This window comes from Homarus americanus, unplaced genomic scaffold (genome assembly GCF_018991925.1).
Source record: "Homarus americanus isolate GMGI-L3 unplaced genomic scaffold, GMGI_Hamer_2.0 scaffold7626, whole genome shotgun sequence".
NCBI classification, from domain to species: domain Eukaryota; kingdom Metazoa; phylum Arthropoda; class Malacostraca; order Decapoda; family Nephropidae; genus Homarus; species Homarus americanus.
The window spans coordinates 7,627,908-7,655,352 of NW_024718273.1; the positions used below are offsets into that span (position 1 = coordinate 7,627,908).

At 45.0% G+C, this 27,445-nt stretch overlaps 2 protein-coding genes across 2 annotated transcripts; both read right to left on the reverse strand.

Moving 5' to 3' along the window:
* Nucleotides 1-2,025: 2,025 nt before the first annotated feature.
* On the reverse strand, nt 2,026-2,625 carry LOC121859649. Its single transcript, XM_042356585.1, has one exon. It carries the CDS (start codon nt 2,623-2,625, stop codon nt 2,026-2,028), a length of 600 nt encoding a protein of 199 aa, XP_042212519.1.
* A 78-nt stretch (nt 2,626-2,703) lies between these two features.
* LOC121859651 lies at nt 2,704-5,401 on the reverse strand. The gene is made up of 4 exons (XM_042356586.1): nt 4,273-5,401; nt 3,472-4,102; nt 3,161-3,399; nt 2,704-2,852 (listed from the first exon to the last, which is right to left on the reverse strand). The coding sequence occupies exons 1-4, from the start codon at nt 5,399-5,401 to the stop codon at nt 2,704-2,706; spliced, it is 2,148 nt and encodes a 715-aa protein (XP_042212520.1).
* Between the last annotated feature and the right edge of the window lie 22,044 nt (nt 5,402-27,445).

The window sequence follows — 27,445 nt, forward strand, 5'->3', positions numbered from 1 at the left end:
GTTCTCCTGATGTCTTGTCACTGTCAAACCACAGCGTACTTCTTCATTGTTCTCTGAATAATTCCTTTGTTGGTCACTTCTCATACGTGGCCTCATCTCGCATGCAATTGAACTAGCATTGTGAGTTTTACTATAATTACAACAACAATGCTTCACTTTCTCTCCTACATTGATCTTGTCCTTACAGTTGCTAGATTCGTGCCTCTTCCCACAGAATCTACAACGTGGGTCCAGTTGACAGCTCCAGGCCTTATGTCCCCATCTGCAACACTTGACACATTATTGGTCCCTCCATATATAGTGCCACCTTCCTATACCCTGCTCCTGTGATGAACACTTTCTCGGGAACCTTTCCTCTCATTAGAGCAATAACCTGGCTTCTCTCTTCTCCCCTTATTAAATGCCACTTGACCCAAACAAATCTTTCGTCATCCAATAAGTATTCTGGATCTAGTATTACAGGGTACCTGAAGATTATAACCTTTGTAAGTAGTATATAGCTCTCCTTTGGCAAAACCATCAGTGATCCCTTGTACCCAACAGTTGTCAACATTTCCACAGCCTCCATGGTCCCCACTGTAAGATAAGGCTTGTGTGTGCCTTCTTTCAAAAGAGGCTCAAAGATGCGATGCTCCCGTCCTAGTTGTACTGCCTTTTTAATTTTTCAAAGAAGGTCATCGGGCATGACTGTGGAAAATTAATCTCTTCCTGACACGACCAACTTCACCTTGTGTGTGTACTTGTCTGCTTCCTTCAAATTCCATACTTTGCTCTGTTCTTGATCCATTCTCCACTATCTCCTTTCTGTTATTTTCATTATTATTACCACCCACAAACGTTTTTGGTCCTAGATTTTTTTGTCTCTTCTCCTCTCTCACTTCTCCGCTTTCACTGTATCTTGCCAGCTCTTCTCCCTTATCCTTTTAGAAATTTCTTTCTTTTTCACTACCTCTTGTTGTAGCTGTATTTTCTCACTTTCGAACTTCCCTTGTGCTTCATCACTCGTATTAGACTCATCACTACTCAACTCAAGGTCTTCAAGAACTTCGCCCAATACTATCTTTTCTTTTCTCTTCCATGTAGAGTTCTTAAGCGAAAATTCACTTTCCATTGGGCAATGTTGACATCCCACAACACCCAGCCAGGAGTGATTGGACCCCGAGGAGTTATTTTCGTGTGGTAAACAGTAAGTTCCCAACACCAAAGTTGCTTGACGATACATATCTTATCCTCAGGTCCTTATACACAAGTAGGTAAGTCTATATATCCTTCAGATAATGTAATAGACTCGAAAACATCCCAAATTTGGGAGCTAGCACTCACAGCTGTGTTTACCAGTGCCCGCCACCCAACGTGTGTCAACGCCCTCTCAGCTGAGAAAAAAAAATCGTGTTGAAAGTCTAGAGAGAAGCCAGGGTAGGTGTTGACTCTAAGACATGGGTAGCTATACTCAAATGCCCACCCTATAGCCTGGCCTCGTGGCTGGTCAGCTATGGCTGTGTCAGTTGATTATAATTATACATAAACAAACTCCCTTCACACCCTCCAACCTCCTTCTGGACCTCTCATCTTCAACCATCTCAACACTTTACATTGTGAGTTACAGCCTAACTTAACATTTGTTTATATGTCATCATAATTATGTACCGCTTGCAGTAACACCCATTCCGTTGAGCGTTCACGCTCAAGACCAGATCAGGCCTTTGATACTTAAGTTTGTCACGTTCATGCGACTATGCTGCCCTCAGGCTGGTGGTATTTAACTTTAATTTTGTCACGTTCTCGTGACTAAGCTGCCCTCAGGCTGGTGGTATTTAACTTTAATTTTGTCACGTTCTCGTGACTAAGCTGCCCTCAGGCTGGTGGTATTTAACTTTAATTTTGTCACGTTCTCGTGACTATGCTGCCCTCAGGCTGGTGGTATTTAACTTTGTCACCTTCTTGTGACTAAGCTGCCCTCAGGCTTGTGGTACTTATCAGTTCCTTAGGACATCTCGGTCCTTTGACGTTCGGACATCACCATCTTCATGTGTGGATACCCAATTCATTCTCCTGGCCGACTCCGTCAACCCTTTCCATTGCTCCCTCCAACAAGCATAATTTTGTCACAGGTCGCAACATTGTGGACGTCGTCGTCTTAACCACTGCCTGTCGGACAAGTCCATCCTCGCCAGCATTGACTTCCATTACTCGACCAAGGTGCCATTTGTTGCGTGGACTATTTGCTTCTGCTATAATGATTAGGTCACCAGGGCGAAAGTTGCGCCGTGGTCTGAAATGCACTTGTCGAGTTCTGAGTTGAGGGAGGTACTCCGTCAGCCAGCGCTTCCAAAATTGATCTGCAAGGTACTGGACATGCTTCCACCTTCTGTGGTATGATTCGCCTATTGGCCTTCCACCTAAGGGAAGATTACCCTTTTGACTTAAGTGCAAAAGATCAGCGGGAGTGAGAGCCTTTGGTTCATTTGGAGTGTTTGGAACCGGGGTGATTGGCCTCTCGTTAACTGTGGCTTCCACTTCATAGAACAGTGTTTGCAGACGTTCATCGTCTAAGACTTGTGAGCCCACAATCGCCTGCAGAACCTTCTTTACTGTGCTAATCTGCCTTTCCCATACTCCTCCCATGTATGGGGCAGCTGGTGGATTGAAGACCCAGCCAATATCTGCTTTCAGTAAGGCACCTCTGAGTCTGTCATCTTGCTCCTAACTTTTCACTGCCAGTTTGAGCTCTTTGGCTGCCCGTACCATGTTTGTCCCATTATCCGACCTAATACGCTCTGGTGTACCTCTGCGTCGTGAGAACCTTGTTATTGCGTTGAGGAAGGCATCTGCGTCTAATGAGGCCAAGACTTCTAGATGAACAGCCCTAATAGTTAGACATGTAAACAGACATCCCCAGCGCTTAACCTGTTTCCTCCCTACCTTGATAATGAATGGACCAAAACAGTCCGTTCCAGTGTAAGCAAATGGAGCCTTTCCAGGAGTGACACGATCAATTGGTAAGTCAGCTTGCCTTTGATGCCGACTTCTCCAGTTGTTCCGACGGCACACTACACAGCGTCCTATGATTCTATCAAGCAAGCGTCTGCCCTGGGGAATCCAATACCTTTGCCTCACACACGCCATCGTGTTTTCTCGTCCGGCATGTCCGGCTCCTCACCACTTCGCCCAAGAAGGGTTCCCTTAATTCTTCCCTTTGATCTGAGCAACGTTCGCTCGTCCAAGTAAGGTTCCAGTTTATGTGGCTTATTTTCCTTCGGCAGCTCACCCTTTATGACAGTTTGGATTTCTTTCTCATAAACCTCTTTCTGCACCAATTTTATAATTGTCTGCTTAGCCGACTGTAGTTCCTCAGTGCTTAGCCTCTTCAGTTTGAGGCGCAGGTCTGCGGTCCTTGTACTGGACCCAAGCCACTAAATAAACCTTTTAATCCATGCCACCCCTTTCACCAAGCGGTACCATGATGAGTACCTGAGCCACAGTTTGGCGAGGGACCACTTTGACTGCTCGCTCACTGCCAGAGCAACTACAGATCTCTGGTGTACTTCTCGATTCACCTCCAGTAAGTCGTTCAAAACTGCTGGCAGTTCCTTTCCCTTTGGCCACCGTTCTTCAACACTGAGTAGAAAGTCAGGACCTCGTATCCACCGAGATCCTGCAACCAGGTCCACGACAGGTAATCCCCTAGTTGCATTATCTGCTGGGTTCAGCGATGTGCCGACATGTCTCCACTGGTCAGTTCTTGACAGCTCTTGTATGACTGCTATCCTGTTGGCTACAAACGTTTGAAATCGTCTGCTCGAATTGGCGATGTACTGCAAAACTAGCATGCTATCCGTCCAAAAATAGAATTCGTGTATGGTCATGGTCATTTCTCGGCGAATTGTTCGATCAGCGTTCACTGCCACGACAGCTACACAAAGTTCCAGCCTTGGTATTGTCAGTTGCTTGAGTGGGGCCAGCTTGGCCCGTCCGTAGACGAAAGAGCACTGGATACTTCCGCCAGAGTCTACCATTCTCAGATAGGTCACCGCACCGTAAGCAGCCTGCGATGCATCGCAGAAGGTGTGCAACTGTGCTGAGATGATTTCTTTAGCACATGCTGTTTTTAGGCATCTGGGTACCCTTAATTTCCCTAGGTGGGCCAGTTCTCCTAGCCAGGTGCTCCAGGTCGTGTGATTAACAGCCGACAAAGGTTCGTCCCACCCTAATCGACGCCTTCATTCACACTGAAATAATATTTTAGCCCTGATGATGAATGGGGCCACGAACCCAGTGGGTTATAAATAGAACTGACCAGGCTTAGTACTCCTCTCCTGGTCGCTGGCTTTGAGTTTGGTTGCACCTTGATGGCGAGCTGATCACCTTCCAGGAGCCACCTAACCCCCAGGGCTCGCTCCATTGGCAATTTGTCTTGCCTCAGATCAATTTCCTTCAGTGCATTTTGCCTCTCCTCCGGTGGGATGGTAGCCAACACTCCTTTGTGATTACTGGCCCACTTAGTTAACCGAAATCCTCCACACGCCAACAGTCTTCGAAGCTGACACACTAACATTGATGCTTCATTTGATGAGTCCAGCGACATGAGCAGGTCGTCAACGTAGAAGTTGACTTCCGCTTGCGCCACCATGTCGGGAAACTCGGATCTGTGGTCTTGGAATGTGCGCCGGAGAGCGTAAGTTGCACATGAAGGGCTCCACACCCCACCAAAGATGTGCACCTTCATCCTGTAAGTTACTGGCTCTCTACTCAGGTCCCCATTCTCCCACCAGAGGAATCTTAACGCATCTCGATGTTCTGGCACTACATAGATTTGATGGTATATAACCTCCACATCTGCCATGATGGCTGTAGTTCCTTTGCGAAACCTAAACAGGACTCCAAGTAATTTGTTGTTGAAGTCTGAACCTTGTAGTACCTGGTCGTTCAGCGATGTCCTTTTGTGTTTGGCTACACAGTCAAAAACTATGGGTACTTTGTTTGACCTATTTGGGTTCAACACCGGGTGATGAGGCAGATACCAGACCAGTCCAGTATCTGACTCCAACTGGCACTTAGGCACTAATTCAGCATATCCTTCAGCAAGCAGTTTATTTATTTCCTCTACGTATCCTTGTCGCAGCCGTGTGTCCTTGGATAGTCTCCTTCGAAGCCCATCTAGTCGACGCTCCGCCACGGCCTTGTTGTTTGGGAGTTCCGTGTTCTCATTACGGAACGGTATGGGAAATTGGTAATGACCATTAGTTTTGATGCCTGTCTCTGACCATAGCCTCAACACTCTTTTGTCCTCAAGTGAATGAGCTGCTGACTGCAAGGCTCCTGTGTCCCAACTTTCCAGCTCCCAAAAAAGCTTAACTTGTCTTTCCAGACGGGTTTCAGGACTCATGACAGTTTCGGTCATCAGGCATCCTGACATGCAAACTCCTTGTGCGTCTTGGTGCCCCACCGGTCCATTTACTGTCCCACCCAGCCGCGTTTTTATGGCGAATGGCATTCCACCCCTTCCTGCTCTGACCTCCAAGGGTACCAGGGCCTGTGGCACATCTTGTCCTATCAGAATTTCTATGCTGTTGCTCTGCAATTCTTATAATTCCACACCTCGCAGATGGGTCCACCTTGAGATATCACTTGTGTTCGCTACGGAGTTGTGCAGCGTTGTGGGGAAATTTTGTATAATGAGTACTTTCGGCATAAGTATGGTTCTGCCTCGTTTCATGCCTGTGCCAACCACTTCTAGATCTACCTCCTCTGACTCGAGTATCATCTCTTGGGCAAGTGTACCCATGGTTACCAGGGTAGGTGTCCCTTTCACCCTTAGTTTCTGTGCCAAATCTTTGGTGCAATACGACCTGTCGCTGCCTGAGTCCAAGAGAGCTAAAGTTCTGATGTGATTTCGTTGGTGTGAGTCCTTTCCCTGAATCTTCACACTCACTATGGACAGTACAATCTTGGCATTTTTCGTCGATAGTCAGATGTCGCTTTCGCAGCTGTATGGGTTTTCATGGGCGTCCTTTGTCCCTGTAGCATAGACATGGCCTAGTTTTCCGGCCATGTACGAACTGTCGTTGGCTTTCTGGGCCATGCCACCATCAGAGGTGCCTGCCACTGACTCCTGTTTCACGAGACCTTGAAAATTTCGCTTTTCGCCACCCTTGCGTGTGTTTGACATACTTGCAGTGAGTGCCTCCCTTCGTTCTTGATGCAACAGTCTAGAATGCTTCTCTTTGCACCCATCAGTGCCACACCTGAAGCGTGACCAACACTCAGTAACAAGGTGGCCCACTTTCAGACACAAGAAACAGCAACGTAATCTTTTTACCCTCTCTAACCTATCCCTCACTGACATGCTCCAGGATTCGTCGCACCCTGCTAATCCATGTGCTCTGGAACACACTGGGCACGAGCCTTTTCCAGAGCTTGTTTCTCCTCTATTACCTTTCGCTTCACTGATAGTCTCTAGGCCCACGGCACGTTGCTTGACGATGATCCTTCTGGTCTTTTCTTACTTCCTTCTTGACTGTCCTCGCTTGATAGCAGAGCCATGTCATCCATCGTCACCGCTTTCTCCTCCAAATATAGCGCTAACCTCTTCACCAGACCTGTTCTGTGTCCTGTCGACTTCTGATAATTTCGAACATCATCCACACAGCGTTCCCTCAATTTGGGGGGAAGCTTAATCACCAGCGTTCTGAAGGTCTGCCTTGTTTCAAGTTCAGACATCAAGTTCAGAGTCTCCAGATGGCTTACTGCACCCCATAGCTGATATGCCAGTTTTCGCAGCCCTTCGTCGTCGAACGCCCCCACTGAGCGAGCGTCTATGAGCCTTTTTACCAGCTGGTCCGCATATGCATACTTATCTCCAAACCTTGCCTCCAGGATCTTGATTGCCTTGTTGTAGGCTCTGTCTGGCTCTAGATAGTCGCATTCCATGATTGCTTGATGTAACTCTTCTCTGGCACGGCCGCATTTGTCATGTATCGACGGAAGGCATGCATAAAGGTCCAAAACTCCGCCCGCCCTTGTCCTTTAAACTTGGGAAGGGTGGCTTGCGGCATGCGCATCGTAGCCACTAGCTCTTTTATTTCTTCACCCTTCTCAGATTCTCCCTGTGGATGGATAATTGTGACTTGAGGCGCTTTGTTTGCAAGCATTGGCGGTAAAGACGATGCCATTTTCTCGACATTGACCGATGCCTGTTGCTGGGTTTCTTCCCGTACTATTGGCTTCTCATAATTGCTGGAGTTCTCTGTCGAAGGCTGTGAGCTGTCACTTCTTCGTGGTAGTGCTGATGTCTCTTGACCCGCCACCATTCCAGTGTGCATCGTTTTTATCCACCCTGCCTTAAGTTCTCGCAGGGCTCGGTTTACTTCATCCGACGCTGCCTCAGCTCTGGCCACTGCTTGTTGATAATATAATTCCCTACTGTGACCTTCCTGTGGATCTCCTGGTATTGCAAGCTCATTTCCTGTTTCACCACTCTCTGATTGTACCTCGGCGAGCGGATCCATTGTCACTAGATCAAAATGTTTGCTTCTATCTAGGTCCGACTCTCCTTCCATGTCATCAATATACCCAATCTCGTTCGTGTGCCTCGTCATACACTCGCACCTGATATCATTACAGACTTTACATTGATATTTGGGTTATTTACAAAGCAATATCACTTCAGTCAATTATGACTGCTAATTGTATTCTGCACTTACGTCAGACAACAATAATGACATAGTGTTTTCATTCTCACATGCACTACACTGGGAGTGATGAAGATCACCCAGACAAGACTATTTTCTGGACTAACAAGGTTTAACTATTATTGATGCAAGAAGTATACAGACGTTGCACTGCACTTACTCGCCACTGGATACACATACATCCACACCCACACGCTACACTAAAAGTGGCTGAGCTCACTCTGACAACATTATTTTCTTCAATAACAAAATGTTCAAGTATTATCGCCACTATAAATCTACGGGCGTTGCACTGTAATCCGTGGCACTGGGAACACGCGCGCGAGCATGCACACACTCACGCGCATCCCTCCAGGGGGTTGAGTTGAGTTGACCTTGGTTACTGCTGCCCGCGCGTTGGTTCAAGGTAGCACTGCTACACAGTAGACATTCACGTTTGACTGTAACCGCCAATCAGACGGTTAGAGGGTGAATAATACTTCTCACGTCGTACACGAATTGTAATGTTCGTGTACGACGTGAGATGTATTATTCACCCTCTAACCGTCTGATTGGCGGTTACAGTCAAACGTGTTGAAAGTCTACAGAGAAGCCAGGGTAGGTGTTGACTCTAAGATATGGGTAGCTATACTCAAATGCCCACCCTATAGCCTGGCCCCTTGGCTGGTCAGCTATGGCTGTGTCAGGTGATTATAATTATACACAAACAAACTCCCTTCACACCCTCCAACCTCCTTCTGGACCTCTCATCTTCAACCATCTTCAACACTCTACATTGTGAGTTACAGCCTAACATAACATTTGTTTATATGTCATCATAATTATGTACCGCTTGAGGTAACAGGAAGCTCCAACAACTTTACCTGAATACGAATTCGCAACTTTCGATTTACAACAAGTACCTACTTTACTGCTAGGTGAACAGGCATCAAGGGAGGCTGGGGGGTGTGGCCGAACAACTTTCCACCGGCCAGGGAATCGAACCAGCGAAATCTCGCTTGCGAGGCAAGAGCAGCCGCTCTACCCACCGGCGCCCCTTCTAATGTGAATGATGAAACACAAGGGAAGGGAAGTTACGAAGTGAGGAAATACAGCTACAACAAGAGGTAGTGAGCAAGAAAGGAATTCCTAAAAGGACGAGGGAGACAAGCTGGCAAGAGGAGGAAAGTGAAAGCGAAGAGGAGAGAGAGGAGAGGAGACAAAAATATCTAGGACAAGAAATGTGTGTAAACGGTAGTATTAATGGAAAGAACAGAAAGTATGGAATTTGAAGGAAGTAGACAAGAACACACAAAAGGTGACGTTGGTCGTGTCAGGAAGAGATTGATTTTTCCACAGTCATGCACGATGACCTTTCTTGAAAAATTAAAATGGGCAGTACAACTAGGACAGGAGCATCGCAGCTTTGACCCACTTTTGAAAGGGGGAAGATACAAGCCTTATAATACATTGGGGACTATGGGGGCTGTGGAAATTTTGACGACTGTTCGGTACAATGGATTAATGATGGTTTTGCCGGAGGAGAGAGACACACTTACAAAGGTTATATTCTTCAGATAATACTGGATCCAGAATTCTTATTGGATGACGAGTGATTTGTTTGGGTCAAGAGGCATTTAATAAGGGGCGAAAGAGAAGCCAGGTGTCCCGGACATCTCTTCTCATCTTTCACAGCCAAGCCAGCTAGCCTGTCTCTTACCGTTGACGACCGGAACGCAAAATATCACCTCACCAACAAACACTTCTACACTTGGGAAACTCGTCTCTGACAACGCCCTCTCTGTGCCTCCCCACTGATCAGGGGTGACTCCTGATCAGAGGCGGCCCAGATTGGGTGCTCTGCGACGGTTTCCTGTAGCGGACGCCTGCCGCGACCCCACTGGTGTTTCTTGCACCAGTGGCTATTCCTACTTTATTCTTCCTTCTATTTCGCTCTGGCCTGGGGACCTGCATCCTAGAGGTGTATTCGTCCTTGGGTCCTCCCTGTAAATGTTCACCTCCCTCCCAGGAGTTTGTGAACACGAAAGGGAGAAGGAGCAGAACCATCCCTCCGCCGAGCCTTCCTGGGAAACCGTGATCGTGCGGGTCCACCCGGGAAGGGGGTCGCATATCCTGTATCCCCCCCCCCCCCCCAAGTAGGTACACTAGGGCTCACGCCTATAAGTGAGCAGATTAGATAGACACTAGGGAAGTAGGCTCCCCTGACGGGGCTCTGGGAGAGATACACGGGAACCACCTTTCGACCATTCGACCGACAAAAGGCGGTGGGAGGTGTTGTAATTCCTGTGGTAGGTTAACTCACCCAGACTAGGTAGGCTACCTATCGAATTTCAAAAGGTGGCTTGTCCACCTTGCCCCCTCTACAATGAGGGCACATAGGGTAAGGATACGCTCCCTTGATGGGGATGTAACCGAACCGCGGAAGAGCTCACTAGCCGAACTGCTCGGTGCAAAACTACTAATAAAGATCACGAGCCTTATTACAACCAAGGATTCATTCATCGCCCTCTGCCTGACAGAAGAAGACGTTGACTCCCTACTATCGAATGACAGCATAAAGGAATTGAAGAAGCAGCGATTCGAAGTAGTAATCCCACCACAACTAAGAGCCAGGAAGACTGTAGTAGTTAAAAGACTGGACAAGACCATCACAGAAGAATCGAGCGAACAACAATTGAAACGAGACCTGGAACTAAGAAATCAATGGGCCAAAGTAGAGGAGGTAGTTAAACTACCTATACTATGCTGAAAATTAGGTTTCAGGACATAGGAATGGCACAAAAAGCAATACAGGAAGGATTCTGTCTCTCCTACTACCATATAGGCAGCAATCAAGTTGAAGAGGAAGAATTTTTTCCCATCACGCCTTGCTGGAACTGCTACAAATATACCCACTTAACCACGGACTGCCCCAACAAAAACACAAAATACTGCTCCGAATGCGGGGAGGAGGGACATACATTCCGGGAATGCAAAAGCAGTGTAACTCCTAGGTGCCTGAACTGCCAAGGGGACCACAGAACACTGGCAGCACGCTGTCCAGCAAGGAAAGCGATTGTAAAGGAAAGGAGGAAAATTGAAAAGGAAAGAGCACAGGAAAAGCAAGACAGGACCTACTCGGCTGTAACCAAATTAACAAAGGAAACAACTAAAGTCCTTGAAAAGGTAGCCTCACAACCCCCAGCTCAACCTATAGTGCTCAACCTGGGAAGCCAACTGTCGGTTAAAATCATGACGGCAATAATACACGCCCACCTCTTGAATATTGCTAAACCAGGATGCTTTGCTAAAAGGGTAAAGGAAATGTTTGCGACAAATAACCTCCTAGACATGGAATTCCCCAACGACGTCCCCTCATCAGAAATCTTCAACCTGATCTATAAACCAGCGGAAACCACCAGTCAGGCGCAAGTCACCCAATCACAAGCCACTACCGACAACCCCCCCAAATCAGAAAGTAGCAAAGAGGGAATGGAAGAAGATGAAGAGGAGCAGGAACCCATTTCACAACATGAAACTGTTATACAACCTAAACAAGCGTTCGTATATAGCACCCCTAAAAAGACCAAAATGGGAATTGTGGCTCCACCACCGTCACCAAGAAAAATGACTGAGAATCAGGACCTCGGGGAGGAAACCGGTATCAGATTTTACACCTGCTCATCCCCCCAAATACTCTCAACCGAGAGACTACTGGCGGAGATAAGGGAAGGAAAAGTAAAATATACATATACAGATACGAATATGGAAGATCACCATATAAAAACACTAATAAAGAGTGGAAGAAGCCTGACCAAATATAATAGAATAGAAAAGGTGGAGCAATCCAAATACAGGAAAATTCGCCTCGGCCTGCATACGGAGAGGAGGTCTTCAGGAGAACATCGTTCATCCAAAATGCCGCAAACAAGCTCGAGACATCACCATTCATAATCAACAGACTTAAAATAATTCAACATAATGTCCTGGCCTGGACACATACAAGAGCTCACGAATTATACAACATATATCGTACCCTAGACCCAGACGTCATCATACTAAATTCTCACGGCAGGGATAATTCAAATAAAATCAAGATATTTAATTACACAGTATACCAAAAATACAGCCAAAATCCTTTACAAGATGGAGTTGCCATAGCAATTAAAAGAAGTATAAAACATAAAATCCAGGATACATTCCAAGAAAACTTTCTGGCAATAGAAATTAACAGCACAACGGGTCCAATCATAATTGGCACCTGCTACCTCCCTCCAAGACGACCAATTTTTCCAATAGCAGACATGCTCAGATTGATGAGGAGGAACATACCTGCATACTTTCTGGGTGATCTCAACGCTAGACACCGCATACTAGGACACCATACCAACAACGCAGTAGGCCGGGTCCTGAACACACTAGTGAGCCACGGCAACGTGGTACACCTCGGACCGGAATTCCCCACGTACATCAAAGTAGGCCACACAGGATACCCAGATCTCGTGTTAACAAATCAACACCACCACCTAAACATATTATTCGAACCCGGCCCAATATCCACTAGTGATCATCTCCCTATCATAGCCACACTCTCCACAGTCCCAATACAGATCCCGGCCAGGCTAAGATTCAACTATAACAGGAACTGGCAGAAGCTGATTTCAGAAACGGAAGGAAACTACCATAAACCGAACCAGTTCTGGCAGAAAATAAAGCACTTAATGGGAACCTCAAGCAACGAGTCAAACTATATAATAAATAGTAATCAAGCCAAATTAACAGAACCAACCGAACAAGAACCGGAATTTAGATCTTTCTGGAGTAAGATTTTTCAAATCACCAACGAAGAAAACTTAAACTTTTGCATGACCACAGAGAGGGAAGTATCCAACCATATGTCGCAAATAACCCATATTTGGCAACCGAGACTCACGATCGACCTGAATACACTGGATGACATGTCTCCACTAAACAAACCAATCACGGTGGACGAAATAGTAAGAACAATCAATAGCTTTAAGAACAAGGCTCCTGGAGTCAGCAAAATAAATAAACTCATTTTACAGCAATTACCAAGCAACATGGTACTTCTACTAAGAAATTTATTCAACGTATCCATAGCTTCAGGCTACTACCCAAAGAAATTCAAGACAGCAATTATCAGACTGCTACCAAAACCGGGAAAAGCCCCCACAGCAGTAGAAAACTACAGACCAATTTCTCTCTCAGAAACACCGGGAAAAATTTTGGAAAAAATAATTAACCAACGATTAAGAACACACCTGGAACTGGAATACAAATACAACCCTAGACAACACGGATTCAGGAAACACAGAGGAACAAACACAGCCATAGCCCTTATATACGAAAGTATTGCAAACGCAATGCATTATAAAGAACAGTGCAACATAGTTTTAAGGGATGTGGCAAAAGCGTTCGATAAGGTCTGGCACTTGGGACTTAAATATAAAATAACCAATCAAGAACTCCCTAACAACCTCACTTCTCTACTGTGTAATTTCTTGGACAATATAGAGAAGCACACATTATATTAGGCAATCACAAAGGCCCAAGCTTCAGACTTTATAGTGGAGTACCACAAGGAAGTAATTTATCCCCAACTCTTTACACAATCTACACTTCAGACATGCCGCCACTATTTCACGGTGAATACATCGCATATGCTGATGATGTCACCCAGATCATCCGCCATCCAGGCAAGGCCAAACAGATGATGGCATTAAAAACAGCTCGCGCCATAATACAAATAAATAATTACGAGAAGAAATGGAAAATAAAAACTAATACACAGAAACTAAAGATCATACACATTTCAAGGATAAACCCAGCACCAATCACAGTAAACAACGAAGAAATACATTACTCAAACGAAGGAAAAATACTGGGGCTAACAATAACAAGAACCGGAATAAAGAAACACATTACAGAGCGTAATAGACTAGCCCAAATACAGCTTACCAAATTAAGAAGATTCGGCAAAATGGAAGAGAAAATACAACTACACCTATTTAAAGCACTTGTCCGCCCCCATCTTGAATACCTGCCAATACCATTAAACACGATCAGCCTTACCAACCAATTAAAACTTCAGGCAACACAGAACAAAGCCATCCGCAGAGCCTCCAAACAACGTCCCCCATACACAACCAAAATTAAAGAGCTTCACGAAAAATACAATATTTTACCACTGAACATAAGAACATACAGCCAAGCACAGGCAGTATGGTACAAACTAGAAGTAATGGAAGACGAATTATACCATCGACTAAAAACAGAGGACACCAGAAGATCACACAGCTGGTGGCCAAAAAGCCTACTCCATAACCCTCAAGAGCCAGAACTATTGTACACTAAATAGTACACAAAAGATGAGAGTATTCTACTAGTTACACAAGGACCTCGCAGACCTCTCCAACTTACACAATTATACACCACAGCATAAATAACTTCTTGACGCCAATAAGATAAAAGATGAGAGTTTTCTATTAGTTACACAAGGACCTAGAAGACCTCTCCAACCAACTAACACAATAACAAACAATCCCTTGCTAGCTAGCTTAGCCTCCTCCCTCCCCCCTGTTCCCTTCGTTGTTGTTGTTGTATAGATTGTCGGACCGTAGTCCGACACGGGCCTTTGCCTACAGGCGGCCCGTTTGGTGGTTCCGGCTGGAGCTCCAGGAGCAGCCAGACCGGATTGGGATTGGAGGTGGTCCCACCTGCAGATTGGAGGGATACTGCAGGTTGCAAGTGTGAGCGGACCCCCGATCAGTGGACGCTTACCACCAGCCCCCACTCTTGGACGTTGTAGATTCTGTGGGAAGAAGCACGAATCTAGCAACTGTAAGGACATGATCAAAGCAGGAGAGAAAGTGAAACCTTGTTGTTGTAACTGTGGTAAAACTCACAATGCTAGTTCAATTGCATGTGAGATAAGGCAACGTCTGAGAGATGACCAACAAAGGAATTATTCAGAGAACATTGAAGAAGTACACAGAGGTGTGCCAGTGACAAGACAGCAGGAGAACACACAGACAGTGGAGACAGTGATCCCTAGGAATGTCTGGTATGAAGATTCAAGAAGGATAAGGAAAGCGCTTGCGGCTGGAAGAGTTGTTGATGTCAGGTTAGTGATAAATCTATACAAGAAATTCTGGGAGAAGAGGTGCGTAAGATGTTTCACTTTTTGCAAAATTTAGGACAGAAAATTGAAATTATTAAGAAAAGACTTGATACAGTGATGAATAAAGTTAAGGAAAAAAAAGCTGTGAATTATGTAGAATTAGAAGGGAAACAGGAAAGTGAAGAGTCCTAGGTTTTGAAAAAATCTGTGATTAAAATACGTATTAAAGGGAAGGAGAGGAAAATAAAGGATTGTGTAGTGCAGGGCGTTATTACTGAATGTTTTAAAAAGGTGTTGGTAAAGTGCAAGGATGCTTTTGAGAAAATGGGAAACTGTGCAGGAGGATTGGGCCTTCTTAAAGAATCTGATTAGAAAGGATGTAAAGTGTGTAAATATTAATAATGGATCTAGCTAGGCTAAGGATAATGTCCTGAAATGTTAATAGTCTACGAAATAGAGTGACAGAAGTACATTACTTTACCATTAAAAATAATGTTGACATAATTACCCTTCAGGAGATTGGGGACAGGAGAGGCGGCCTGCTTAAACTGTCTGGATATAAGGAATTTCATCTCTATTCGGATGAAGGTATAAGAGGGGTTTCAACATACATAAAGAATTCCATACCAGCAGAACTAGTTGGAAACCCGAGTAGAGTACAAGGAATAGAAAGTATTTGTATAAAGATATATTTGGAGGAAGGAGAATTGAACGTAGCATTTTTGAAGGGATAGACACAAATGTTAAGAGCAGCACATAAAGAGTGGATAAAGAATGGTAGAAGAGAATACGATTCTATGTTTGTCTTTGGTACCCCCAAAATGTTCTACACTACTGAGGGTATACACAAACACTTGTTATCTTGAAAATAGGTTCTTATTCTCGTACGGGAGATGTACAGAGGGAACAATAAGACAGAGAGGGGGAAAACGCGCATGCGTGCGTAGTGTCAACAAAGGCTGTAAGAGACTGCTCCTTAAAATTCGTATTTCTGACGAATTCAGCGAGTCTACCAATCCCAGCCTGTGCAGACAACTATAGTAAGACCCAGATATCAGCACAGTGGCATATATTTTTTTGTTACTTTTGGACTTTGTCATTTTTTGGGGATAAAACATCTGGTCCTACCACCCGATCCCTCTGAGCAAAGTTTTTCAAGTTTGCGCATGCGCAGTGTGATAGTGCGACGTCATTACCACTCCACCTGACTGCAGTGTTGCCAACGTGCCCTATGCCCGCCGTTAAACGCTCCCGTTCGTTGGAAACGGCGGCAGTAGGTGACAGTGATGCTGACGACTTTCTTCTTGAAGACACGTCAAAGAAGAAGCAGAAACCTCAGAAGTCAGGGTCTCCAGCAGGGGCCACGGCTCCCCCTTGCACCCCTTCTGGGGCTGTAGAGGGTGGACTCCTGTCATCGGGGTCCCCAAGTGAGCCTACATGTGGCTCAATGACCGACCCTCCGCCGACGATGGACATAGGGGATTCCCTTTGTCTCCCTGCCCCGTCGCGCCTTCGTCGTCTCGCCTTCCCTCGGGACTTGCCTCTGAGCACACGGACGACCTGGTTCTTCCGTCACTGCTCTCCACTTCAGGACTCAACACTTCGCCTCCGCCGAGGTCCCACAGCCGTGATAGTCACCACACAAATGGACGAGACGGTACGCCTGCTCACTCAGGTGGGCTTTCCTGCTCCCCAGGGGGAGGTGATGCTGAAGTTCACCATCATCACCCCAGAAACTCGTCGTACCAAGGTAATGGTTCGCCACGTACCCTGGGAGATCCCTATCGACGATCTTCGCCCTCTTCTCCCACAACTACTGGACATGGAACGCCGCATCAACCCGGTCTCCAAACGTCCATCCAACGAACTCATCGGCTGGTGGGTGGGCCCCCTCCCCCCGAAGGTGAATGTAGGACCAATTCACAACTGTCCTCTCGACCGATTTATCGGAACCCCGAAAATCTGTGGTCGTTGCCAATCGTGGAAACACCGCACCTGGGAGTGCACGAGGATGGTCGCCTGCGGTTTCTGTGCAGGTCCTCACGACACAGTGGAATGCAAATCGAAAATTCAGAACAAAATCCCAGTTATTCCACGGTGCGTCAATTGCCATGGCAGTCACCACGCCTGGAATGCCAATTGCCCACAGCGTCCTGGCACTCGCCCGGGGAAAACTTACCTTGTACCACCGCCCTCGTCTCTGACGAAGCCCCTGTCAACCAAACCTCAATCCTATCCACCACCGCCTCTTCCATCCACCAAGGATTTCCCATTGATCTCCTCTCCTCTACCACCCCCTCCATCACCCCTACCACCCATCCTTTCTCCCCTCCCTCCCTCTCCCTACCGTTCTTGGAACAAGGTCGTTGCCGGCCCTGCCACACAGTCACCACCATCTCCTGCCCACCCGGACCCCCGCTGTCTCTCACCAGCACCACCACCTCTTACTCAACTGAACCCTCACCATCCCTCTCCGTCGCTACCACCGCCACATGCCCAGTCGGGCCCTCGGCAATCCTCGCCGCCACCTCCAGCTCATGCACAGGTACACCAAGTTGGTTCTATGGAAACAATCACTCTCCGTCTGGATTGCCACTCCAAGCAAATCAACCTTCTCTCAGCCCAACTCGACTTGTTTGTGAAAACAATTGCGACATTGCAGAAGCAACAACAACTCATTCTGGACACCCTGACCCAACAGGGGCGCACTTTGCAAGCCCTGATGACCCGCCTCCTTCCATCTCCCGAGATGGAGGATCCATCCCTCGCTCTCCCACTCCTCCCTCTCCATTTCTCTCAACAGAATTTGGTACCTCCTCTGGAGCCCTATCTAGCCCCTCCGACTCATCTCACACCGGAGGCCGTTCCCTCCTCTTCTTACAATGGAACATCCAGGGACTTAGACCTCGCCGGACAGACCTCGCCCAGTTTGTGCTCTCCCATCAAGTAGATGTTGCTCTACTTCAGGAAACCATCACAGACGATGTTACTCCACTCCGCCTCTCTGGCTATTCTGTTTACACCCTGCCTCGGTACCGTGGGCAGGCTCGTGGCCTCCTCACCCTTGTGCGTAACACCATTCCATCTGTTCGTCTCCCTTCACCTGACTCACATGGACCCCCGTCTGAATTACTTTCTGTCTCCCTTACTCTTGGTGACCGGACCCTTCGTGTAGTCAATGTTCATTTCAAGAGTGATTCTCTGGACCCCCAGGTTCTTCACGACCTCCATGATGGGGTTCCCACTATTGTTCTTGGCGACTTTAATGCCCGCCATCCCACTCTTACTCCGGATCATCCCACTCCATGTACCCTTAATGGATCACATCTCTCACAGTTTCTTAATGGGGATGATGATGTTCGCTTTCTTTGTCCTGACGATCCTACTCGCCTCCCCCATAGTTTCCTTGATGTTGGCTTACTATTGAACGGTCATACTTCCTTTCATCCTACCGTCTGCACCGAGCCTGCTCTGTATAGTGACCATCTTGCCGTTACTACCCATCTCAGGCTCTCCTTCTCTGCCCCGACATCAACTCCTTATCGATCCCCTCGCCTTCGTCTCACACAAGATGCTGTTCCTTCCTTTACCCAATACCTTTCTACCTGGGCGGATTCCTATGTTGTCCCTCAGTCCCTTGACTCTTACAGCGCTGATTTTGTTGATGCCGTGTATGACTCTGTCAATCGCGCTACCCCTCCACGCCCTCCCCGTCACCCCAGAAGTGCCACCAACTACTGGTATCGTATCCCTGCCATGAGACATCTCCGGCAGGTAACCCGTGATCTCCACTCTGCCATACGGAGGTCTCGGTCTCCAGAGGACTGGGAAGACTTCAAAAATTGGTGCTCCTTTGCAACTCAGGAGCGCCGTCGGATACGTGAGGCGGACTGGCTATCCTTCACGGGATCTCTATCGTTCCAGTCGTCACCCTCTTATGTATGGAATCGGATTAATGCTATACGGGGTATTCGACGGAGGCCTCCTCCCCACCCTGACCCCGCCTCCCTTGCCTGCTCTTTAATGGAGGACTGGGCACAAGCTTCCTCCCCTGAGGCACTTCCAGATCCAATGAAGGAGGCAGTGCAGGCCCGCATCGATGCGTCTGAGCCTGTTGATCGTGCTGCTCTTACCTCCCCTGCCCCCACTGATCATCCCATCACACAGTTCGAGCTTGACAGTGCTCGTCGCTCTAGAAAAGACACCTCTCCTGGGGATGATCAGATAACCTACTCCGTCCTCAACGCCTGTACTAATATTCCTAACGGCCCCTTGCTTGCTCTCTACAATATGTCTTATGAACATGGGGTTCTCCCGTCCAACTGGAAAAATGCCACTATTATCCCCATCCCTAAGCCGGGAGATCCTGGGAAATATCGACCCATTAGTCTTACCTCCTGTGTTTGCAAGATGATGGAGAGGGTACTCCATCGTCGCCTTCTTCACACCATAGGCGGCTTCCACAACTCCCTCAATGGTTTCATTCAACATCGCAGCACAGCACACTCCATTGCTTCCTTTTATTGCAATCAGACTGCCCGCGTCTCCGTCTTCCTTGATATCAAGGGAGCCTTTGATACGGCTCAGCCTGCCCTCATTTTAGCTGAACTTGCACGGTTAGGTGTTAAAGGGAGAGTTCTACAATGGATCGCCTCTTACCTCACTGGACGTCAGGCCCGGGTTCGCGTTGAAGGCTCTATATCTCCTGTTCAAGAAATGAACCTCGGCACCCCTCAAGGTGGAGTCCTGAGTCCCACCTTGTTTAACACTCTCATGCACTCCATTGCATCACTCCCGTGGCCGACAGAAGTTGTCCACTCAGGATATGCCGACGATGTCCTCCTCCAAGCCCCTGACTACCTCAGCATGCAGGAAGCCCTTGATCTGGTCTCCAGAGAGTGTGATTCACTTGGTTTCCTTCTTTCAACTGCGAAAACAAAAGCCATGTGGCACGGTCGTGTTGTACCTCCACCCCTTTTCTTATCAGGAACGCCCTTGGACTGGGTTAATGAGACAAAATACCTGGGTGTGTATGTAACTCGCACACGTTGTCAGATCCCTGAAGTCCGCTATCTTCGAGACATATGTTTTCGGCGTCTCGCTCCCCTCTCTACCATGTGCAGGGGTTCCCTTGGTGCCAGCATCCCTGTACTTCTCACCATGTACAAGTCTTTTGTCCGTTCCTGTGTCGACTACGCCGCCCCTGCCCTCGTCAACATTAGTCGGACTGCTGTCAACCGTCTCGAAGTTATCCAGAGGAAAGCTGCTCGTATCATCCTTGGGGCTCCTCAGTGGACACGCTCTACTTCTCTATATAACGAACTTGGTCTTTCCCCCTTACAGGATCGTGTCCAGGAGTTTTACCTAAAAACTGCCGTCTCCATTCTACGGGATCCTAGGGGCAACTATGTCCAAACCAACTTGACTACTGCTGTTCGAGACCGACCTCCATCTAGAAGACAGTGGCGAGGGTCACTCATCCGAGCCCTTCAGGAACATGACCTCCTGCCTGATATTGTTGTCACCCCTGCTGTTGGTTCGTCTCCTTCTCCCTGGCTGGATTTTCAACCTGAAGTGATTGCCCTCGGTGGACCGCTCCCGAAATCCCAGGTGAACCCTGTTATTCTCTGCAAATACCACCTCTCCAGGATCGCTCACTGGTCCCCAGGTAGGGTCGTCCTCTACACTGATGGTTCTGTTGACCCCGCTACAGGTAGGGCCGGGGCTGGTGTCTACATCTCCCGTCCTCATGCCCCTGAGCCTATCAAACTGTCTCTCAGAGTTTCTGACGGGGCATCCTCCACTCAGGCTGAACTAATAGCCCTCCTTGCTGCCCTTCTCGCTGAGGAAGAAGCAGATGGTTTCTGCCCCTTGCTTGTCTGCTGCGATTCCAGGTCTGCTCTCGACGGGATCGCATTTGGATCTGGGGAAAATAAGGACCTCATCCTCCGAATACGAGGGTTAACATCCACACTTCAGGATGAAGGCCGTCCTGTGACATTCCTATGGATACCTAGTCATGTCGGTATCTTGGGGAATGAGGCAGCAGATGACCTTGCCAAGACTGGCTGCAACAAGGCCACACCTGACTACGTTGTTCCTCGAACACTCTTACAGATTAGGACCCAAATCCGCCGCAAACAGAGAGAAGCTCGGGAAGCAGCCATCCCCCTGGACTCCCCGCCCACATGGTACGATGTCCTCCGTAAACTTCCTGACTTCTCATACGTCTACGGGAAAGGGTCGCGGAAGGGGGACGTGATTGCTGCCCGTATCATCATTGGGTATGACTTTGCTTGGGAGATTGGTATCCCCACATCCCCTGAGCAACGCTCTTGTGCGTTATGCAGAAGACCCGACAGCCGCACCCTTATTCACTACCTCCTAAGATGTCCCCACACACAACGCTTCCGTGACGCCTGCTGGACCACCACTCCACGACCCCCTGACGGAGACACGATGATCCTCCCAATACTGGCCAGATATTTTGTAAATAATATTAATTATGTGTTAAAGGAACATCCTTCCTTCCTTAGGCTTTAGTAAGCCCCTTTATAATATTTATACTGTATATACTTTTCACACTTGCCAGATGATTCTGGTGTCATTGTACAGGGGTACCTAGTGACAGCACTAGGATCCCGCTTCCTCTATCAAGGAATAAACAATTGAAATTGAATTGAAGACAGAGCGCTTCCACACCTTGAGGACTGGTGGTCTCCACTCTTTGTATCACTGCGCGCTGGAATGTACAGATGCCAGCATTCACAAGCTGAATACATAAAATGTAAATATGATAATTCATATACATAACATGGTGCATAATAAATGGAAATATTACATAGGATTAATACATGTTCTGTAATACTTTATACATAATTAATAGAGTAATATAAGAATACACAGCTTAAGGCACTACTTCGTGTCCATATTATACAACGATAGGGAAATCTTCATGGATATAGCCAAAATACGTGGGCAAGCAAGAAAGGAGACAAGGGAGAAATATTGGCAAGACTTTACACAGCACATTGGGGATAGTAAAAATCTAAAAAATATATGGCAGGATATTAACAAAATTAAAAGGAAAAAGAGTAATTTTATTAGTCATCATCATGCAGAGGAAGAAGCTAATAAACTGGTAGACAAATGGGCTAAAGCTGCTAGTGTTGCCTCCCTGCCTAACAGGACAATAGACGCATTAGATGAGTGGCAAAATGAAAGAAGAAGATGTATTTAATCAGCTTTAAATATTTGTGATGTATCATGTGTAGATATTACTCAAGCTGAGTTGTTAAATGCTGTTAAAGACGGAAAATCTACAGCACCAGGCGAAGATGGTGTGACTTATGAAATTTTGAACTGCTTAGTTGGTATGGAAAATAGTCCATTATTAGATTTATTCAATATGAGCTATAGAGAGGGTAGATTACTAACAGAATGGAAGAAAGCTATAGTCATTACTGAACCTTAGGCAACTGGTGGATACAGGCCACTGTCTTTAACTTCTTGTTTTTCCAAGACGATGGAGAGAGTATAATTAAACAGTCTTCTATATATTGTGGGGGATACTCTATCTTGTAATTTATTTGTTTCTTAGGAAGGGAAAGGTACTTCAGACTGTGTTATAAAATGTTTATCAAATGATGCAGACAGATGTAGAGTTTTTTGTGGATTTACAAGGAGCATTTGATAAAGCTCACAGTGAAGTAGTTATGAATGAACTGGCTGCACTAGGGGTATGAGGAAAGTTGTTACACTGGATTGGTGACTACTTGCATGAAAGAAGAGCCTGTATGGTATCAGGGATGTTTGTCTGAGGAAAGAGCACTTGAACTAGGCACTTTCCGTGGGGGAGTATTGAATCCAATGTTATTTAATGTGTTAATGAACATGATAGCCTCACACAAATATCCCAAAGGAGTTGTAACCATCATTTATGCAGATTCCATCTTATTTCAAAAGATGAGCTGAGTTATCAATGAAGACAAACCAAGTGTGAATGTAAAGGAAGAGGAACTGAATGTCTTTTTCAAATGGAAAAAATTTTGAGAAAGTTTCAAAATATAAATATTTAGGAATGCATATTGGCTTTACTAGTGAGAGTAAAGAGGCAGAAATATATCATGTCCTCACTCAATGTAGAGCAATATTACAGCCTTTGAAGGCTCTAGCACAGTGGTTCCCAAACTGGGGGCCATGGCCCCCCAGCAAAATTTAGGGGGCCATAAGCTGAGGCTATGTACACATAAAAATCCCAAGCCCCACCACACTAGAACAGCCAGTCAGCAGCTGAGCCAGCCAGAGATATGGATTGGGAGAGGGGGGGCCATGGATAAGGATCATATATGAAAAGTGGGTAATGATCAGAAATAGCTTGGGAACCACTGCCTGAGTACGGTCTAGCATGTTGTGGTAAAGGAGCTGGGGTACCAATACTGAGAATAATGTAATTTCTACCATAAGATCACTTATAGACTACGCAGCACCTGTCCTCTCTTGTACTGGTGAAGGAAGGCTACGGAAGCTTGAGGTTATGCAAAATGAAGCAATGAGAATAGTTTTAGGATGTCAAAAGAATGCAATGATTAAGATAATTAAAATGGAACTAGGGTTACAGAGCATTTCACGGAGTGTCAGTGAAATTAATAAAGTTACAGCAGCGCGATTAATGATAGGGAGTAGTGGGGGTAAATTTGTACAAGATATAAATGATGGCTTAAAATATAAAAGGACCTTATGCAGGCAAGGCAAGAGAGGATACATGAATGCATTAGTAAATATTATTAAAAAAAGTAATCTGGCAGATTGGTGTACAGCTGTTCAGAAGAGTTGTAAGGATCCACCCTGGGAAGAACGAGAAGTAGAGTTAGACATAGTGCCTCTCACAATGAAGAAATCATTACATGAACCAGGACAGTTAAGGGCTTTATATGGGAATACCATAAGTAATTTGCCTAAAATAAACACCTTGCATGTATATTGTGACGGTTCAGTTGTGTCAAGTGGCAGGGCAGGGTGTGGGATCTTTATTGGACAGTACACAGAACAAGGTACTGATGACCCACAAATTGGACTTCTATTGAGCAATTTTCTATAATCAACACAAGCTGAGTTATATGCAGTGTTAGTAGGATTGGAAAATGTAGTAAAGAGAAATAAAGATGCATATCTTTTTATTGATAGTAGGGCAGCTTTGGATTCTTTTAACGGTGGGAGTTCTGTCTTTGAACACATTATTGGTTCATGTAGAAAATTAGTAAATACAATCAGGAAAAAAGTCCACATGTAGGCATTGGTCTTGAACCAGTAGATATAGTAGCAAAAAGAGCCACGGAAAAGGCCGAGATCGACATAATATGTATTAAAACTTTGAAACAATTAATGAGTAAATTACGGAAAACACAATCAATAGAAGATAATTTAAACAAGAATGAAATATATGAAAAAAGTGAAACAATGAAACATTACCATCACGTCACACTACATAACACTTTTCGCACTGCGCAAAACAACCGACCAGAGGGTCCAGGCAGAAAGTCCGGATATGTTATCCAAATTATTGTTTAAGTCCAGCAACTATAAATTTCACAAGCGACGCTGAGCTAACAACTGGGTCCTACTGTAGTTATCTGCACTAGTTTCATCAGAATTGGAAATTGTAGGGAGCGCTCACTCCAGCCTTTGTTGACGTTGCACGGTGTGCATGTCGTATATGTCATCACTGTTAGGAATTCTTATAGTTTTGTCTTCATATTCCTCCCAAAAAAATTCAAAAACAGTGTTTTCCCCATACTTTAACAGCAGCTTATTTTTTCTTAATAATTGAAAGCCAACTATTTGTTCATGTTTTACATACATTTCCATATTCAGGCATACCTCAAAACAACAGCCCGATAGAGTCTTTTCTTCTTAAAGGGTATGTACGTCCCATTTCAGCTGTGTTATTATGTCACCTGCATATGGTCTTCTCGGTACTTGGAAAAAATGACACCGGAAAAAATATTACATGAAAAAATGGCACTGGAAAAATAGCACAGGAAAAGTGGCACAATTTTCATACTAGGAAAACAGGCACAACACAGGTTAGGTTACACAATTTTAGCGAAAACATGTCAATAGATATTAATGTGACCACTGTTTCCTAGTCTGATGATTATACCTTTTTTCCAGTGGCATTTTTTTCCAATTGCCATTTTTTCCTGTGCCATTTTTTCCAGCATTCGGCTTTTTCGGTCTGGTGAAGTAGAAGGTCAATGCCACAAGTTTTCCGACAAAACCTGGTAAAGTCCACCACCACCAGAAATAATTTTTACACTTACTCATGCACTATGACTTTGTGGACTTTGCAACACATTTTGGGGCAGTCAAAGACAGCTCCAACAGCTGTATTTCCAGGAAAAAAGAGAGCTTTACGAATGTCTGTTGTTTTGACTTCCGTTTTCTATCTCTCTCCCAAGGCAAGTATCTGACGAGGTACTTCTCTTGTTGAAAATTATGTAACTGTCCGGACGTTAACAACCTTCAACATTATTGCTTTGACTCTTCTCATTATAGGGGACCTCATACCAAAAGAACCACTAACCACTATGTCACCACCTACTTATTCAGTAATTTTTTCTTCGTCTTCATATATAATGAAGCTAATGTAGAGTATAAAATGCCATATACAATATTTATACATAGTGTCATCTATACAGCCGTACTATGACTGTGTGTGTTAGTGCGTGTGTTGCCTCGTGATAGTTAGAGTGGGCCCCCGTCCAGAAAGGACACTTCTAACCTCCAGCACCGACCCAGGTGGGCTAGAGAATATGCTTTCCGAGTGTACCTGCTGTAAATCAAAAGTTGTGAATTCTTATTCAGGGACAAGTTGTTGGAGCTTCCAAGAACTTGCTTAGACAAAAAAACTCTTCAGGCTTCTACGCCCTTGACTCATCGGACATAAGGCAGGCATGAACTTAGCATGCTTCCCTGTTGGGCGCTGCAAACGCTTCTGCGCATCACCTTACACAAGGATGTAGAGGGGTGCCCAATAAAAAAGAAAAAAAAACTCTGGGAGCACTTGTATGAGCTGGCAGGTGTGGCCTCGACACCGGGCGTCCACGTCACCAAACAGCGAAATGCTTGTTACATTAATTTTCCTCTACTCGTTTTGAAAGGGTAAAGTCTTATATTTAAAAGATGTAGAAAATATATATGTCTCATCTTAGAACTTTTCTGAAGGACAAAATTCACACTTTGTTTTGATATAATACATAAGTATCAAACAAGGATTTTGTTTCCTTTCAATAACGTATAATGTCGTCCATTTCAAACATCAAATATTGCCTGTTTAATACCAATATATATATATATATATAGATATATATATATATATATATATATATATATATATATATATATATATATATATATATAATATATATATATATATATATATATATATATATATATATATATATATATATATATATATATATATATATATATATATATATATATATATTTATGTGTGTGTGTGTGTGTGTCCTTCCCAAGAGAAACGAAAAAAACTTTCTTGATATTACACGGTATGGAATTTTAAGCCCTATCGTTCGATATCTCCGGTTATATAAGAGACATGGTTTTAAGAATTAAATATTAAACATGAATGTGTTTCCATGCTAAATAAAAAATACGGTGTATATCAGAGCATTAAGGCGTTGTGTTTAGTTCGTATTACATGAACAACACTAAAAACAGCCTAACAGCCTTGTTCATCGCACCGTTTGGTGTTTAAATTCAGAGCGAATGATTTTTTTCTTTAATTCTCTGATATTCTGAGCAGAAATAACACACTTACAGGGTCAGTTGATAAACCAAAACATTTTCTTGACATAGATTTCATTTCACCTAACTTCCTCGCATCATGATTTAGATAACCAATAGATAAATGCAGTTTTATTATTACCAAACTTGTCTCTTGATAATACAGGTTGCTAGTCATATATTCATAATGCCTTATATATTGTCTTCCTTAAACCGTGGTGATGTCATGATGTATATATAAGCAATAATGTGATCATCAGTTAGTGACTATACGATACTTAAATGAAATCGGGTGCATTATTTTTTAACAAATCAGATTTTGGTTACAATAAATTATACAGTTTTTCTATAGTCTTTTATTTTTTTCATGAAAATGTACCTGATTGTAATGTATTTAAAATTTCGTTCACTTATGGAGTTACTTTAGGAATACATTCACCTTTTGTTAGGTTCAAGTTTTGATCACACGGTTGGGAGAGCTCAGGTGTTGTTATTGTTATGTTATCACGGCGCTTCAGCAACTAAGGTCTTTAAGCGCGTTTAGTAATTACACTATTTCAACAACATTTACAAAATTATGAAAGTCTCTAGTAAAGCTCAGTCTCGTCGATACCATGTTGTTTCCTTCCCAGTATGTGTGCAGTAAGAGAAGGGTTTGTTTAAGTGTTTGTACTGTCACCAGTGTTATTGTATGAGGTTACCTGCTTCGATAAAATAATTTATTCTCCTTTTTCTGGATATTTTTCACTAAGAATGTTAGTTGCTTGTTGACTGTTATTGTTGCAGTGATGCACGAATGATCACTTACTTACCCTCTCTACAA

Excerpts from the sequence above, each read along its gene's own strand:
- LOC121859649 (XM_042356585.1), bottom strand. The coding sequence starts at position 2,625 with ATGGGAGGAGTATGGGAAAGGCAGATTAGCACAGTAAAGAAGGTTCTG.
- LOC121859651 (XM_042356586.1), bottom strand. The coding sequence starts at position 5,401 with ATGACCGAAACTGTCATGAGTCCTGAAACCCGTCTGGAAAGACAAGTT. Across the intron at positions 4,103-4,272 it reads TTCTATTTATAACCCACTGG|CATGTGCTAAAGAAATCATC; the intron begins GTTCGTGGCCCC and ends GCCTAAAAACAG. Across the intron at positions 2,853-3,160 it reads AACCCTTCTTGGGCGAAGTG|AAGTCTTGGCCTCATTAGAC; the intron begins GTGAGGAGCCGG and ends CTGTTCATCTAG.